At 36.7% G+C, this 17328-nt stretch overlaps 1 protein-coding gene across 6 annotated transcripts in view; it reads right to left on the bottom strand.

The window, feature by feature from the left end:
• evi5a (ecotropic viral integration site 5a) overlaps positions 1-17328 on the bottom strand; it is a 292185-nt gene that overhangs the window by 153176 nt on the left and 121681 nt on the right. For 4 of the 6 annotated variants that reach the window (XM_063064647.1, XM_063064648.1, XM_063064651.1 and 1 more), the window contains 9 exons: positions 14649-14774; positions 13964-14107; positions 13712-13801; positions 13509-13606; positions 13094-13154; positions 11125-11178; positions 7811-7843; positions 7036-7176; positions 1653-1787 (listed from right to left, as the gene is read on the bottom strand). In XM_063064647.1, coding sequence (XP_062920717.1) covers positions 1653-1787; positions 7036-7176; positions 7811-7843; positions 11125-11178; positions 13094-13154; positions 13509-13606; positions 13712-13801; positions 13964-14107; positions 14649-14774 — 882 coding nt within the window. The remainder of the gene's footprint in view (positions 1-1652; positions 1788-7035; positions 7177-7810; positions 7844-11124; positions 11179-13093; positions 13155-13508; positions 13607-13711; positions 13802-13963; positions 14108-14648; positions 14775-17328) is intronic. The other 2 variants (XM_063064649.1, XM_063064650.1) reach the window with 2 other exon arrangements.

Raw genomic sequence — 17328 nt, 5'->3', positions numbered from 1 at the left:
TGGTCCCGCGACCAGACCTCCAAAAACTCCCACCAACTAGTGGGGGAGGCACACCGCTTTCAGGGTCTCGTTACCTCGTGGAGTCATGTGTCTGTTGCCTTAGCGAATCTGTCCCTTATTAATCCCCCTGCTGGGGTATCGCCTGTCCATCAAACTTCAAACAGTTCAGGGTTCAAAGCCCCGGTCTCTGACAATACTCGGAACTGTGTCTCCTTTCCGTTAATCCCTCTTGTCTCTCATTAACATCTCTTGAAGGTTCCCCCATTGTCCTCTTATTGGCATCAATCTTCTGATAACTGGCTTTTTTCTGTCACACTAGCCACACAGCCGTGGGTGTAGAAAGAGTAGAGCAGTGGGCTAAGCACACATCCTTAAGGTGCACCAGTGTTGACTGTCAGCGAGGAGATGTTATTTCCAATCCACACAGATTGTTTCAAAGGAAGTACAGAGGCCTAAGCTTGGGAGCTTATTGATTAAAACTGAGGGTATTATTGTGTTGGATGCTGAGCTATAATCGATAAACAGCAGCCTAACATAGGTATTACTGTTGTCCAGATGAACCAAGGTCGAGTGAAAAGCCAGTGAGGCTGCATCCCCTGTAGACCTATGAAGGTGATAGGCAAACTGCAGCAGATCCAGGTCCCTACTTAGGCAAGAGTTGATTCTGGCCGTGACCGAACTCTCAAAGCATTTCATCACAGTTAGGTGAGAGTGCCACTGGATGATAGATGTTGAGGCAGCTCACCCTGCTCTTCCTGGGCACTAACATAATTGACGCCCTTTTGAAACAAGTGGGAACCTCTGACTGCAGCAGTGAGAGATTGAAGATGTCCCTGAACATTCCCATCAGTTGGTTGCCATAGGTTTTCAATGCCGAACCAGGTTCACCATCAGGGGCCTGATGCCTTGCAAGGGTTCACTCTCTTGAAAGATGTTCTGACTTCAGCCTCGAAGACAGAGACCACAGGGTCACTAGATGCTGCAGTGATTCTCACAGGTGTACTTTTATTCTCCCTTTCAAACCATGCATTAAAAAAACATTGAACAGATGGAACAAGTATGCTATTGATTTTTTTGTTGTTTTAATGTTCAGAGTCAGAAGAACACCAAAAGGTATATAGTTCACTCTGGGTTGTTATAGTTCAGTACAAAATCCTTTAGTAGGCCAATATATTATGCAAACAATACTCCTTAATGTTGTCAGACATCAAATAGCCAAGGAATCTAAAGTTTGTCTTTATTAATCTATTTCTTTCAGTCCTTTTCTCCCTATCCCGACAGTTTCTTACAATTATATTTTATTAACAAACTTAAATTACAAATTTACAGCTAGATAGTAAATTGTTCCCTTCTGATCTTCTGACTCCTTTTGCTATGATTAGATGATGCATGTCAGTCTTTGTTTTGTGTTAACCTTTCACCAATAGCATTACCCACCACTTTTCCCTATAAGAAAAGCTTCCTGAAAATAGTACGTGGCATAATTAAATGCCACTTTGCATTGCTCCGTTTGACTGAAAAAAGTTAAGTTTCATGAACTTTCATGTTCAAATGGAAAACACTGAAATTTTAACAATAAAGAATGTGATGAAATGAGAATGGAAGTTTGAGTTGACTATGCTACAAATGCAAATTCAAATTATGTCACATACCTTTTCTATGTCCAGGATTTTGTCCTGCATCTCTTTAAGTGCACATTGTGACTCTGCTTCTCTTAACCTTGCCTGCACGAGCTCAGTCTCCAACTGCAGAACAAAATCCTCACTGTACCGTGGGTTACATTTATGCTAGAAAAGAAAACAGCATTTATAAAAAGGTACTTCAGTGTCAATTTCCAAAAATCATCAAATAGAGAAGCTTTTTAACCCTAGGGATTTACAATATGAAATGCTTGGGAAGTAGAGTTAATCTGATTTACTCTTGCAAAAGCTTTGGTCAAAGCTTTAAGATCCAGCTTTATTTTACAGTAATGGCAATTAAGATGTATTAATGAATAACTCAGTAAACATTGTATAGATCAAGTTCAACTTCAAGACAATTGTCAAGACAGTTGTCATACATGCAACCAAATGAAACAACGTTCCTCTGGTGCACCCACGAAACATATGTCAAACACAGCACATAAAATATTACCACAAACAAGTTAATGAAATATAATTCAAAGTGCATGGAGTGCATATATCAAATGATTTAAGGAAAATCTGTGCAATCGATTGGATTTTTCAAATTTAGGATCTCGATCTCAATGCACAAAATAAACATTCCACTAATGTACATTCTGTGCACTCCAATAAACTGCCAGCATATTTTTCTAAATCTATATTTTACATTTTTAAGATTGTCCTTTTGAGATGTTTATCCTCACACAGAATTCATCAGATTTATAAAATCTGCAAACAACCATTTATCCTATTTACCATTGCAATAAATACAAACCTTACAGCCCTTGAATTCCCAATATAGCTTTAGCTTCATACTCATCATTGCTCAGGCACACCACACTGGAGTGTGCACAAGATATGCAATATAAATGTAAATCCAATTGAAGCATCAACAAAAATTTAACACAAAAAGCATTTGAAAAGAAGGCATTGGTCATAAATTCCTAATTAGACACAAAATCCAAGCTTTGATGGTTTGGCTTAACTCGAATTTGTGCGGCACAATTCAGATTTGGTAAATAGCCACTTTCTAAGCACGAGCTTTAATATTACTTGTAGTTTGGTAAATAAAGGCATTGCAATCAAAATAAATATTTTTGTATGTACACATTTACACACAAAATTTCCCTCCATCAACACTTTAGCAGCTTTCTAATTTATATCCTGGAGGGTATTGATAATGAAACTTTTTTCAGTCCCATTATACATGGTCATCACAAATTGTTGAAACAAATGTTGTAGGATCAAAAACTCCATGCTAACTGGGTAAAACTCTCAATATTTTAAACATGTGTCCATCCATCAGCAGCCAAAACTAATTAAATTGGAACAAAAAAAAATCTCTTGTTGCAAGAATTAAGCTCTTTTAAACAGGTTATATCAATTTCCATCACAAAAAACAATCATTTTATTTCCTGAATATTATCAATAAAATATTGCTTTTTAGATGTTACTCAATTGTACATAAGATTTGATGCAGTATTTCACATTCAAATATGTATTAGTATTTTCTGGAGAACGGACATACAGTACAAGATAGGGTGGGAAAAGTGGAGTTGATTTGGAGTTCAGCCATGATGGTACTGGATAGTTCCTGGTCAACAGCTGCTACATGAACTTGTGTTCTAGTTTGATTTCCCCAAACAGTACTTAAAATAATCCACTACACTACAATGAGTTATTTCTTCCTAGAATAATAAAAGCACATTTGGTATTTGATTCTGTCACATTTTGTTTTTTCTACATTATGAGAACACTCAGTCCTCTTTTAAAGAAGTCAATTCAATATACGTTGGAATACATATGATTTTTTAAGCAAACACCCTGTTCTACATCTGCCTTGAATTATATTTTGCTTCTACTCAAGCATACAATTTAATAAAATGCAGAATGTACATAAATATGAAATAATAATAAATTAAACCTTTTGGCATATAAAACAGGATATTGCATAAATATATAATTGAAAATAAGTCACCTCGACTCATTTTGTTATATTTGTTGGCCACATCATTTTTCAAATAATAATTGTAAATGTGCAGAAATACAACATCTATAACTAAACAAAAGGTCCCAGCTTTAGCTGTTATGAAATACAGCATAGATGTCATTGGAGTCCAAGGATAAAATACATCCTTTGATTAACATTCCACAATCCACAATGAAATGAAAACAGTCAACAATACACAGGAATACAGAAAATTTACATCATGGAAATAAGCCATTAAATGGTACTCCTGAAACTGCACAAACAAATCATGATGCTTTTGCAGAAAAATATTCTTACAAAATCATTGAACAACTTTTTTTTTTTAAAAAAGAAAGCCAAACTATCTAGTATAGTATACACCTTCATTAAAAAGCTCTTCAGACCATCAATTTTTCCTTCAAACTTGTACCACACAAATTATGTATAGTTTAAGTGACACTAAATTGTACCATATGGAATTTAACAATGTAGAACTAATGCACAAGTGTTCACTTTCACTTGTTGGGACTCAACATTCATGATGTTAATTTATGAAAATGCCCTTCCTATACAATGGCTCATGCTGTATTCCCTCACTATATAACATGAGGCTAGTCTCCATCAGACCCACTCCCAACACACACACAATTTCCCTGTAAACCTACAGCTTATTCTCATTCACATGGTCATTAACCCCCTGCTCTGCTGCTCACCAGTGAGGTGGTGTAATTAATCAGTCATCACATCTTGGAGTTGTGAGAAACCAGCAGACCTGACACCAGCACAGGCCCACAGGAAAGTGCAAACTCTAAACGGGTAGTATCTGTGGTCAGGATCAAACCTGGATCTTAGGAGCTATGAGTGCTAACTGCCTGCACTATCACACAGCTCAAGATATTTTTCAAAAAATGCTATCTTATTTAACTCTCAAAGTTCTGATACGTCTTCTGCTTTAGAAAATTATTCACGTACGTGTTCATTCCCAGTAATGACAGTAGCTTGTTGATCAGCCTCCCATGTTCAATTTCCTAAAAAAAATGCACCATGAAGCTTAATCTATAGCAAGTCCCTCATAATACCACTGCTAACTCATTCTAGCTTCTGGTTCATTCGGGCTCTGATTTTAAAATCTCAACCCTTTTCAGATGTTTTCATGGCCTCACTCCCTCCACATCTCAGTAACAACATTCATTTATAATTCAAGGCAATGCAGCATCTGATAACTAAGCCCTCTTCTGTACACCTCCAAATCAGTTCTATCACTATTGGCTGCCTGATCTTCAATCATCTGGATCGGACACTCCAAATTCCGAACATACATGTTTCTGTACTCCCTCTTCTTTGAAATGCTCCTTTAAACCAAGGAGACTCTCAAGACATTAATTTGAAATCTTTATATGTTCTGAAGCAATCCTGCAACCTTCCTCCATCTCCCTAGGATAACAATCGAAAAAGATTTTTAAGGAAATCTTTATGGGGCAGCTATTTACAATTCAATACGAGTCAGCAAGACAACCTACAGATTGTTGTAAATTTTACCAACATTTTTGGATGCAATATTTAATTATGGCAATTTGTCTTCTCAAATGGAAGGAAACAATACCTGGAGACTACCTTGAAGAAGAACATGATAATTTCACCCATTTACCTGGCAACATTTATTCCTCATATATCACAAGAATACAGATTATCCAGCCATTACCCAAACACATTTTCATGGAAATTGCAAAGTTACTGCTCCATTTCCTCCTTATGAAGTGACTACTTAACAGTACTTAGTTAATTTTAAAGGCTTAAATTAAAGTCTTTCTTCATTCTGTTTGACCAAGATTGAGCTTCTCCTATTCCTCGTGAGTTGTCAATTACCACCTAATAATTTTTTTGCTAAATGCTTTTAGACTGTGTTCTACACCAAAAATGTTTCAATGGAATTTCTGATTGGTGTAGCTCCTTGCAGTTATACATGCCATTTGCTAATTAAGACAGATGAACTTGATAGTGAGCATTTGTGGTCAAGATAGGTTCTGTGAGCTTAAGGACCTAGCTAAAGGAATATGAAATCATTGACTACTTGATGGCCTCTTCTAAGTGTTAATTGAGCTAAGACTTTGAACTTCTCTGAAATAATATAACTATTATTTAGAGTTAAAATAAATGTAAATGAACAGCAATTTTTGTGAAAGAAATGTTTGCATCAAATCTGTAATGGATGTTAAACATCTTGCAAGCCACTGTGTGTCTATAAGCCAAAACAAATAACTGTAATCCATCCTTACCGCACAACACAATTTCAAGTTGTCACTCAAAACACCAGTGAAACCTGCACCTAAATAATAAGGGAATACAAAATATGCAAAGCAGCAAAGGATTGGGAGGGCAGTTCATGTATCAACATTCTGAGGTGTTGAAATTAAACATTCAGTGAGCTCACTAAAGTTACAAGGGAATTTCAGCAACGTACAAGCAAATGCTTACAGAATCACCAAGGGAGTTTGAAATATAGGTCACTGGGTTCATTAGCAAATCCAGCAGTAAAATTCAAATGTCCCTTCTGGTCTTACAATTAGGTTGAATATAGCCAGAAAGTCAACTGCGATGGTAAATGAAATTTAAAGGGCAGCTGTAATCATATTAGCAGCCACCGATATCAATATTCGTTCAAATATATAAATATAGTGGTGTGTCTCTGAACGAAGGGATCTTGCAACTAAACTGTGCACCAATTGTTTACTACTGTCTATGAAATTTATATGAAAGGCTATAAGAAACAACTCTTCCCCAAGAACCAAGCCAGCAACTGCAGTCATGTACTGAAATGTTGCAAAATGATTTTCCATCATTCAACTTTTCATGACCGCTGGATTATTTTGTCAGATTTATTTTGATCATTTATTAATGTCCTGCTTTTAAATATATTATTTCTTAAGCAAATCTTGCGAAAGTTAAATAAATCACAAACCGTATAAATTCAATCCTGCAATCAACTATCTCATTCAGTTACGCTGTTCAAATGATATGCTGTTCAAATGAATCTTATAGTCTCTGGCTCCCTACGTTAAAATTTTAAGCAACTTTAAAAATTGCAAGAATCCTCCATAATTTCTGAACGCAAGTATTCACATCATGCTGATCCAGATGTATAATTGACTGCTGGGATATAAACTACAGATTATGGATTTTATGCTAAACCACAAATTGAGAGAAAACCTAATCTGTCATGAGCACAGAACCCGAAAAACAAAATGACCTAGGAAGAAAAGGGAAAAATAAAGTGCAAAGCATTCTGTCCATTTACTGAACAAACACAAAAATAATGCGCTGAAAATGAGACAAGATGGCATGAACAATAAGGTGCAAATAAAGCAATGACGAACAGGAAATAGATGATGCTGCCAGCCTCCTTACCCGTTGCTCTTGGAGTTCCCTGAAGGCATTCTGAGCTTTCTCCAGCTTAGCACTAGCCTCATCACTCTGCTGTTTAATGGTGGCCAGCTCCCGTTTAATGAGGTAGTTTTCCTCTGCCTCTTGTGCCCTTGTCACTTGTCCCTTAGGACACAATTGTGCAGGGAATAAGGATTGGTGTGGGGGAGTAGTGAAAAGTTTTTTGAATTTACATTGGTTGATTAGTAATACATCCCGGAGGACAAACATTAGATTTTATTGTTTGAAGTTTTTGCCTAATGATACTGTTTAGCAATGTAAAGCACTTACCAAATTTTCTACATGCAATTCTGCTAACATACATGTGGTAAGAATTAATGGCCTTGATTGAATTAGAAAACTTAGAGTTAGTGAGGAGTTGAACATGCATTACAATTATAAACACTCCTTCATGTAGATTACATATTTTTTTTAAACTTAAGAATGTGCATCTGGAATGGTCATTCATTAAAGTGTTTACTGGTTGCATGTAAAATTTTAATTTCAACAGGATACTGATTTCATTACGATTACACTTCTTTTCCCTTCACTGTCAATTATTTGAAAAAATATTGTAAAGAAACAATTTAATAAAACAATTTTTAAAAAGTAACCTTTTTCCAGAAACACACATCATTACATAAAAATAGTGGGCAAAAACCAGGAAGAAACGGTAAACAAAAGTATAAGATGACAGTTTCTCTCAAGGGATGCAGCATTGATCCATTGTATAAAATATGGGTAGGATGACAAACTGTACCTGAATCAATCTATCTGCCAAAGAAGCACTTTCCTACAAAGGAAAAATCCAGACAGATATAAGAGAAAGACTAGAAAACAATGAACACAAAAGAAACTTTGATTTAAAAAAACTGTAAAACCTGGCAGGAGAGAAACTGCATGACAATTATGGAAGGTGTTGTCACTTTTACTCCTCAAAACAGCTTTTTCTGCCACTATAACAGTTCAGATGTCATATTATATGTGCTGAAAGGAGATGAACAGTGAGTAAGAACTTGCACCACTTCACGATTTAGCAAAGCACAGAGGTGTTACACTAAAAGACTAAAGAACTGAAATTTGCAAAGCAAAAAGCTAGTAATTGTCTATTGTGTCATACACAGGGCCACATTCCATTTTGTGCAACTAGATATGTAATTAATAAGAAGCCATGCTATTATTAGAGGCTTTTAGCAAATGTATACTTCAGAAAATTATAATTGATGTTTACAGAATGTTAAAGTTTTGCCATTTTTTTGGTCTCTTAGAGTTTAAATTTTTCTAATTAACTCTGAAACTACTGCACGTTAGTACTCACATTAGTGTTCCATTTTCCAATGCAGCTTATAAAACTAACCAAAGCAAAGAAGCATTCAGCAGAACACAACCATCATGCTGCTGTTTAGAGAAATGTCTACTTTTTTTAAACTTGTATTTAACTAAACTTAAATTCAACCAAAAGATGCAAACAAAATGTCAACACTACTGTTTCAATGCATTCAACTTCAACAGACTTTATAATGCAGTACAATACCATAAATCAACTTAATACTGTAAAATCAATGACAGTTTAAAAGAATGACTTGCAGAATAGAACGTTAAAAGACAGAAATAAATAGGTTTTCTGTAATATTTTAGTAAAGTTAGAAAAATTTTTAAAAGTAATGCGGAATGAATTTAAGGGTAGATTTGGATGCACAACTTAAAATTTATTGTGCAGACTACAGCTTGCATCAGCTCAGATAGAAGATAGTTCAACAAGCATAATTATATTCTAATAGCAACCAAGAAGCAGAGTACAATTATTCAGACCAAAGCTAACATTTCACCATAAAGAATAAATAACAAATCACACCTCAAGCTGCAGTATGATTGAAAAGGACTCTCATGCAGTTATCTAATACAAGTAAAATAGTAAATTGGTTTATTACTGAACATTGTTCTGCACGCCACCCATGCAGATAATTTCATCACATCCCCTGCATTCGAATTGTCTCTCATTTCCTCAGTGCTGTAGGAGGAAGGTACCAAAGTTCTGGGTCTGCGATTTATGGATTGGACTATAGTTCAATTGGATTCTTTCAGATTTATGTTGTGGTATTGTATTTTCAACAGTTCTTTCTTGTTGCTGCTTGCACGATCTGTTTAGTTCTCTTTGTGTGTGTGTGTGTGTGTGTGTGTGTGTGTGTGTGTGTGTGTGTGTGTGTATGTATGTATGTATGTGTGGGGAGAGGGGTCCTGATGTTCTTGTTTCCGTTTGCTTTTTTGCTCGTGGCAAGTTGATTATTTTGATGACGTTTGCGAGATTTGTTTTTATTTGTATGTGGGGGGAGAGGGTGTGGACCTTTTTCCTTGAACCGCTTCCAAGGTTTTCTTTGTTTTGTTTCTGTCTGGAGAAGATGAATCTCAAAGTCGTTTACTGTAAACATACTTTGATAATAAATGTACCTTGAACATCAGCGTAGAGTGATGAAATGATATGATGGATAGCATGCAAAATAGTTTTCGCTGTACAATATTGTATAATACTGTAAAACTGTATAACAGCTTTCACATGTGACAATAACAAACCAATTTACTATTTACCAAATAAGACTGTTTTATTTTAGTTAAGGATGATGCTACACCAAATCGCAAAAAAGGAATTTCATCTGGAAATTTTTTTAAGTGAAGCACATTTATTCATTTCCTATATATGCTTGATGGAACACAAAAATCAGGATTAAGAGCTCACCAAGGATTTGTCATTAAATTTTTTGATATTCAATTCTGACAGGGAGCCCAGTATTTTACAAGGTTATGCACTGTACAAACTTAGTATATAATTTTGCACCAAGAGTGAACAAATGAATCCTTGTTAAAGATGTAATAGTTTTAAAAGAATGTGGGTATTAAATCCATACCAGTGGCATATTTAACCAGTGCTGAAAATTCAAAATGATCAAACCAAATAAGGATTTGGAAAATGTGCTGACAGCACACTAAGTCCACTAATCCAAATTATTTGTTTCAAATTGATAGTGGATAAAAATACTTCCAATTTTTTTGTTGAAAATTGATTAAAAATTATGATTTTTAGGCAAAACAAAAGGAGACCAAGTCAATTTAATATGAATAAATAATATCAGTCAGAACAAAACGGCAGTGTAGTCCCATTAGTAATTTCAATATAGGGTTGAATTAATTTCTGATACTCGTCGGCCACATAACAAGCAAAAATCAGGAGAAGCCACCAGTAAAATTCAGTAAAATGTTTTCTCCTTACTTGTTCATGTACAACATGATGAATGGTTAGAAGGATTCAAAGATGAGTAAAAAGCAAGGGTTTCCAACCTTTCTTATGTCATGGACCAATACCATTAAGCAAGGATCCCTGGACCCTAGGTTGGGAACCCTTGGTAAAAAAGTTACTCAAAAAATGACGTTGGAATGATAACTCTGATAAGTAGTATCATGATATTGTGTTTGAAGCTAGACTTGTGCCCATAATTTACTCTATGCAGGATGAAAGCAGAGATTTGCAGAAAAATTATCATGAATCCCCAGTTTATCCAATGCATCTTTGCTTTCAATATCAAGCAAGCCATCTAGAAATAATGTCAGATTAATAAGAGCCAAACCTGCAATTCAACCTTTCATGTCTTGAGTACCCGCTGCCCCCACTCCCTTTCCCCGAAAATCAACAAACAATTAGAAATAAAGGCCCTCAGTAGACCTGCCAAACATTGAGCTGTCAAATATGGAATCTGCATTTACAAACCCCAAAGTATCATCCTTTTTTCCTGGACAGATTGGAGCATGTCCTATTTCCCTCCATACATTTCAAAAGAATAGCAGATTGTTTCCATCATACATTTACTGAATCCTCAGTCACATATCCTTCTGTGCTAGGTGTTAATGTGTCATTGAGCCAAGGACTGTTAGTAAAGAAGCCAGACTATTTCATTGGACGACCATCCTTGATCAGAGAAGTAAGTGAAACACCTTCATAAATTAACATTTACTTGAAATAACGCAGCAATTTAGGTTTTTTTTAAATAAAAAATCTTTAAAACTCAATTTAATAGCACTCACCTTCTCCAATGTTTCAATGCGTTGTTTCAGCAATCGATTTTCTGTGCGTAACCTCTACAATCAGGAAGAAATTCTGCATAACTTTTCTTTTTTTAATATATAAATCAATCACGTTGAAGAGCTCAAGATTAAAGTAGTCGCCAAAAGGGTACCATCTCTATTTTTAAACCTATTGTTGTACTTTTATCTGTTTGAAAATGCAATAGCTTTTGATTAAGGAGTTAATTAGGCTTTCAGCAACATCTACAAGGGAAATACTTACAAAAGGCTGCAAGAGAAAGCCTAATCTCAGTACTGGGAACATTAATGGAGGGGATTCTGAGGGCACTTTGAAAGGCAAAGACTGATTATGGACAGCATGGGTTTGTGCATGGAAAACAATGTTCCACAAATTTGACTGAATCCATTGAAGAGGTGACCAAGAGAATACAGAGGGCAGGTGGCAGACAACTACATGGACCCAAGTTGAACCAGTCAATTAGATATAAAATTGGTTTGGTAGTAGGAGGGAGAGAGTAGAAGAAGAAATTTTATTTCAAATTGGAGAACCATGACCAGTGGTGGGCGACATCAATCAGTGTTGTGTTCCCCATTGCTTATCATGTATATGAAAGCAGGTGGCACGATTAGCAAGTAAGTTCATTCATTCATTACATGCCGTTTAAGATAAAGGCGATCATGGTCTTTTCATGACCATGATTAGTCTTTGCCATTGCCTTCTTCTTGGCAGTGTCTTTACAAGACAGGTGACTCCAGCCATGACCAACTCTTCAGAGATGGTCTGCCTGGTATCAGTGGTCCCATAACCAGGAATTGAGATATGCACCAGCTGCTCATATGACCATCCACCACCTGCTCCCATGGCTTCACATGACCCTGACTGGGGGCTAAGCAGGCGCTACCCAGGAAAGGAGTGCCTCACACCTCCTTTGGTAGAAACGCATCTTCACCTCACCACCCTATGAAGATGACACCAAAACTGTTGGTAGAGTGGACAGTGAAGATGGTAATTGACAATAAACCGGACTGGTCAAAGAACACTGAGGCTGTCTACAAGAAGGATCAGAGCTGTCTCTATTTCCTGAGGAGACTGAGGTCCTTTAACATCTGCCGGACGATGCTGAGGATGTTCTACGAGTCTGTGGTGGCCAGTGCAATCATGTTTGCTGTTGTGTGCTGGGGCAGCAGGTTGAGGGTAGCAGACACCAACAGAATCAACAAACTTATTCGTAAGGCCAGTGATGTTGTGGGGATGGAACTGGACTCTCTCACGGTGGTGTCTGAAAAGAGGATGCTGTCTAAGTTGCATGCCATCTTGGTCAATGTCTTCCATCCACTACATAATGTACTGGGTGGGCACAGGAGTACATTCAGCCAGAGACTCATTCCTCCAAGATGCAGCACAGAGCATCATAGGAAGTCATTCCTGCCTGTGGCCATCAAACTTTACAACTCCTCCCTTGGAGGGTCAGACACCCTGTGCCGATAGGCTGGTCCTGGATTTATTTCATAATTTACCGGCATAATTTACATATTACTATTTAACTATTTATGGTTCTATTACTATTTATTATTTATGGTGCAACTGTAACGAAAACCAATTTCCCCCTGGGATCAATAAAGTATGACTATGACAAATCTGAGATTACAACGGGCTCTTGGTTAAATGGAAAAGTGGTTAGAAGAATGACAGATGAAATTTAACTCAAACAAGTGCTAGCTGATGTATTTTGCAAAGTTAAACCAGGCCAGGACACGTACAAGGCCTTGAGGAGCAGTGCAGAATAGAGAGCCCTCAAGGCACAAACACAAGGTTCCCTGAAAGTATCAGCACAGGAAGACAGAGCAGTAAAGGCATCATATGGTTTCTTTCAGCCATTGGTCAGGATATCAAGTACAGTAGTTGGGAAATCAAGGTGCAGCTGTATGTGGGATTGTGAGACTATTTAATAATTACTTTATCACTTACCTTAATTTCTACTTGTTCTTCCATCTCTTTATTTTTTATGGTAGTGTATTCCTTTTCCAACCTGACAATAAGTAGAGTCATGTGTGTGTGATATATTTATTGTATACCATCTTAAACAAGTCAAAGAAGCCATATTATTCAAAGAAGAAATTCATTTAATATAGTAGCATTCAATTAATTCCTTTAATATAGTACAAAGAACATTTAATTTAATGGTAATATTCATAACAACAAAGTGAGCCTTGAAGGCATAAAGTGGCAAACTTGACTACTTATCCGTTTTTGTACAGTTTTTTTATGTACTTCGGCAAGTAGATGTAGTGATATATAATGATAGTTCTGAATGATTGCCCAATTTGTAACAATAGGATTGACGTGCTTTTTTAAATAAAATAGAACTGCATCCATTACTTACTTCTTCATTTTCTTTGCATTGTATTTAATTTGATAAGCTGCTTGGATTAATTTGTCAGGGCCACTGTCAAACTGATGTGGAATGATCTTTTGAAAATGCTGGCAAAAAAATATACAGATCCAGTAAATGCTTTGAAACTGCTTCAAGAAATACGCAAGTTACACTTTTTTGTAAGACCAGAGAAAAGTAAACATCTTCCATACCTGTAACATTCCCTCCATGTCAAGCTGCATCAATTCTGCCTGATTAGACTGTAGTATAGCCAAGCCAACACGAAAAACTATTTCTAGACCCTAAAAAAAAGGCAAAATCTTAACAATGATGAATGACCAGAAACACTTTTTTAATCTTTCAGCATACTACTGTAGTAAATAGTAGAAACTAATGTGAAAAAAATGAAGTTAATAGAGTTTACATTACATTCTTTAAATTATATTTAGTGTGCAATCACTTACCTCTGACATGAAAATATCAAATAATCTTGTGGCAACTGGTAATGGAAATGTAGTCAGAAAGATGGTTAGGAACCAGGAGGAAGAGTACATGGACGTGTGAAAACTCTGGGATTGAAAGTGCACATAAAGTTCTGGTAGCTGTTCCTGTCTCGAAAAAACAAGGCAATTAACAGAATATGAAGTAGCATGGAGAATTACACAAAGAAATATCTAGTAGCAAAAGAACTTTGCTCTAACTTTTTCTGGTGGATTAGCAGTTTGGGACTACTTCTATTTTGATGCTACTGAGACAACACTCCGTAAAAGTATTAAGTAAATGTAGTTCATAAGAAAATCACTACACCCTTAAGGAATTTACATGGGACATTAGTGCAAATTTAATCATGAATAATTCCCACACTTCCCAATTTGATAGAAATATGTTTTTGAAAAATCATCTCTTGACAAGAGGTGAGCTATTAATACAACTAAAAAAGATTAAAGGACTATTTCCTTATTCTATTAATTTATAGAGTTATTGCAAATCCTCAATTATACAAGGCATGGCAAACAAAAAATGAATGGGGAAACTAGTCTTAAATTTTGATAGATTCAAACAAATGAATTAAAACATCAAACATCCAATTTTAATGATGCATTAAAATTAGTTTACAGCAACTTTTTCTCTATCCATTTATCCTCTTACCTGGATCATCCACTCAAACTGGTACATACAAAGGCCTAGCTCAGCCATACTAGGTTTGAATAGCTCTCGGAGTCTATAGTCTTGCATTAGCTTCACAAAAACACAAAATGCTTCTTCCTCTGGCATCTTCACAGGGAAAAAATAAATATGCACTAAGACTTGGAGGATTCAATGTCATTATTCAAATTTATTGGTTCAACAATAACTATCAGTAAGACATCACAACATTGATTGCAAGGGATCTAGTGTTCCAAGCACATGAAACACAAAGTTAGCTTGCAGATATAGCATGTAATTAGCAAAGCTATTGGAATTGTTGGATGTTATTACAAAAGATGTGGAGTATAAAATGAGGAGCTTTCTGATCTAAACTTGCAGGTTGCTGGTGCGCTCAGCTGGAATACTGCGGCAAAATATGTCAAGACCATAAGACACAGGAACAGGATTAGGCCACTCAGCCCATGGAGTCTCCTCCGCCATTCCATCAAAGCTGATTTATTATCTCTCAACTCCATTCTACCGCCTTCTCCCTGTAATCGTTGACACCCTGACTAACCAAGGACCTATCAACCTCCGCCTTAAGTATACTCAACAACTTGGCCACCACAGCCTTCCTTGGCAATGAATTGTACAGATTCACTACTTTCTGGCTTAAGAAATTTTTCCTCATCTCTGTCATAAATGGACATTTTTCTATTCTGATGCTGTGCCCGCTGGTTCAATACCTAACCACAATAGGAAGCAGCCTCTGTACATCTACTCTACCTAGGCCTTTCAATATTCGATAGGTTTCAATGAGATCCACCTCCCGCACCCCATTCTCCTAAACTCCAGCAAGTACAGGACCAGAGCCGAACACTCCTATGTTAACCTTTTTATTCCCGGAATCATTCTCGTGATCCTCCTCTGAATCATCTCTGATGCCAGCACATTTTTGCTTAGATGGGGGCACAAAAACTGTTCCCAATACTCCACATGTAGTCTAACGAATGCCTTATAAAACCTCAGCATCACATCCTTACTCCAATCTTAACGCTATCATTGCATTTACCTTCCTTACCACTGACTCAACCAGCAACTTAACCATTAGGGAATCCTGTACAAGGACTTCCTAGTCCTTTTATATCTCTGAATTTTTTAATATTTTCTCCATATGTAGGAAATAATCTACACCTTTATTCCTGCTTCCAAAGTACATGACCATACACTTCCCTACACTATGTTCCATCTGCTACTTCTTTTCCCATTCTCCCAGTCTGTCCAAGTGCATATGCAGACTCTTTGCTTCCTCAACACTAACTGCCCCCCATCTATCTTTGTATCGTCTGCAAACTTGGCCATAAAGCCAACAATCCTGTCATCTAAGTCACTGACATATAACATGAAAAGCAGTCGAATACTGATGCCTGCTGAACACCTCTAGTCACCGTAGCCAACCAGGATATTCACCTTTTATTCCGACTCTTCGCCTCCTGCCAGTCAGCCAATCTTCTATCCATGCTAGTATCTTTCCTGTAATACCAGAGGCTCTCATCTTGTTAAGTAGCCTTGTGTGCAGCATCTTGTCAAAGGCTTTCTAAGAATCCAAGTAAACAACATCCACCGACTCTCCTTTGTCTATCCTGCCTGTTATTTCCTCAAAAAATTCCAACAAAGTTCAAAGGTCAAAGTAAATTTATTATCAAAGTACATTATGTCTCCATATACAACCCTGGGATTCATTTTCTTGTAGGCACACTCAGTAAGTCCATAAAATAATAACCATAACAGAATCAATGAAAGATAGCACCAATTTGGACGTGCAACCAGTGTGCAAAAGACAACAAACTATGCCAGTACAAAAAGGAAATAATAATAATACCAGGGTGATGAATACAGGACTAATGGTGTTATATTTGAATGCATACAGTATACAGATGATCTTGTAGCACTGTTAGAAACTGGCAGGTATGACGTTATGTGCATCCAGTCATGGAAGAAAGATCAGAGTTGGAAACTTAACATCTAAAGATACACATTGTATCAAAAGGACAAACAGGAGGTACAAGAGGTGGAGTGGTTCTGTTGGTAAGGAAAAGCAAAATCAAATCCTTACAAAGAGGTGACACAGGATCAGAAGATGTGAAGTCTACTTGAGTAGAGTTAAAAAACTGCAAGGCTAAAAAGACCCTGATGGGAATTATATACAGGCCCATGAACAGTAGTTGAGATGTGGGATATAAATTTCAATGGAAAATAGAAAAGGCATGTAATAAGTGCAATGTTACGCTTGTCATGGAGAATTTCGATATGCAGGTAGATTGGGAAAATCAGGTTTGTGTGGATGCCAAGAGGGAGAAATTGCTTTTGAGAGCAACATGTGGTTGAGCCCACTAGGAGAAATGCAAAATCTGGATTTGGAGGTTTTGTACTGAAGTAGATTTGATTAGGGAGCTTAAGGTAAAGGAACAATGAGGATACTAATCATAAATGATAGAATTTACCCTGCAGTTTGAGAGGGAGAAGCTAAAAGTCAGATGCATTAGTATTACACTGGAGTAAAGGGAATTAGTGAGGCATGAGAGAGGATCTCACCAAAGTTGATTGGAAGGGGACAAGGGAAAAGAATGATAGGTAGAACAACAATAACTGGAGTTTCTGGGGGCAATTCAGAAGGTGCAAGACTCTGAGGCTGAGGCAG

This window comes from Mobula hypostoma, chromosome 12 (genome assembly GCF_963921235.1).
Source record: "Mobula hypostoma chromosome 12, sMobHyp1.1, whole genome shotgun sequence".
NCBI lineage: Eukaryota > Metazoa > Chordata > Chondrichthyes > Myliobatiformes > Myliobatidae > Mobula > Mobula hypostoma.
This window is presented reverse-complemented; position numbering and strand designations above follow the sequence as displayed.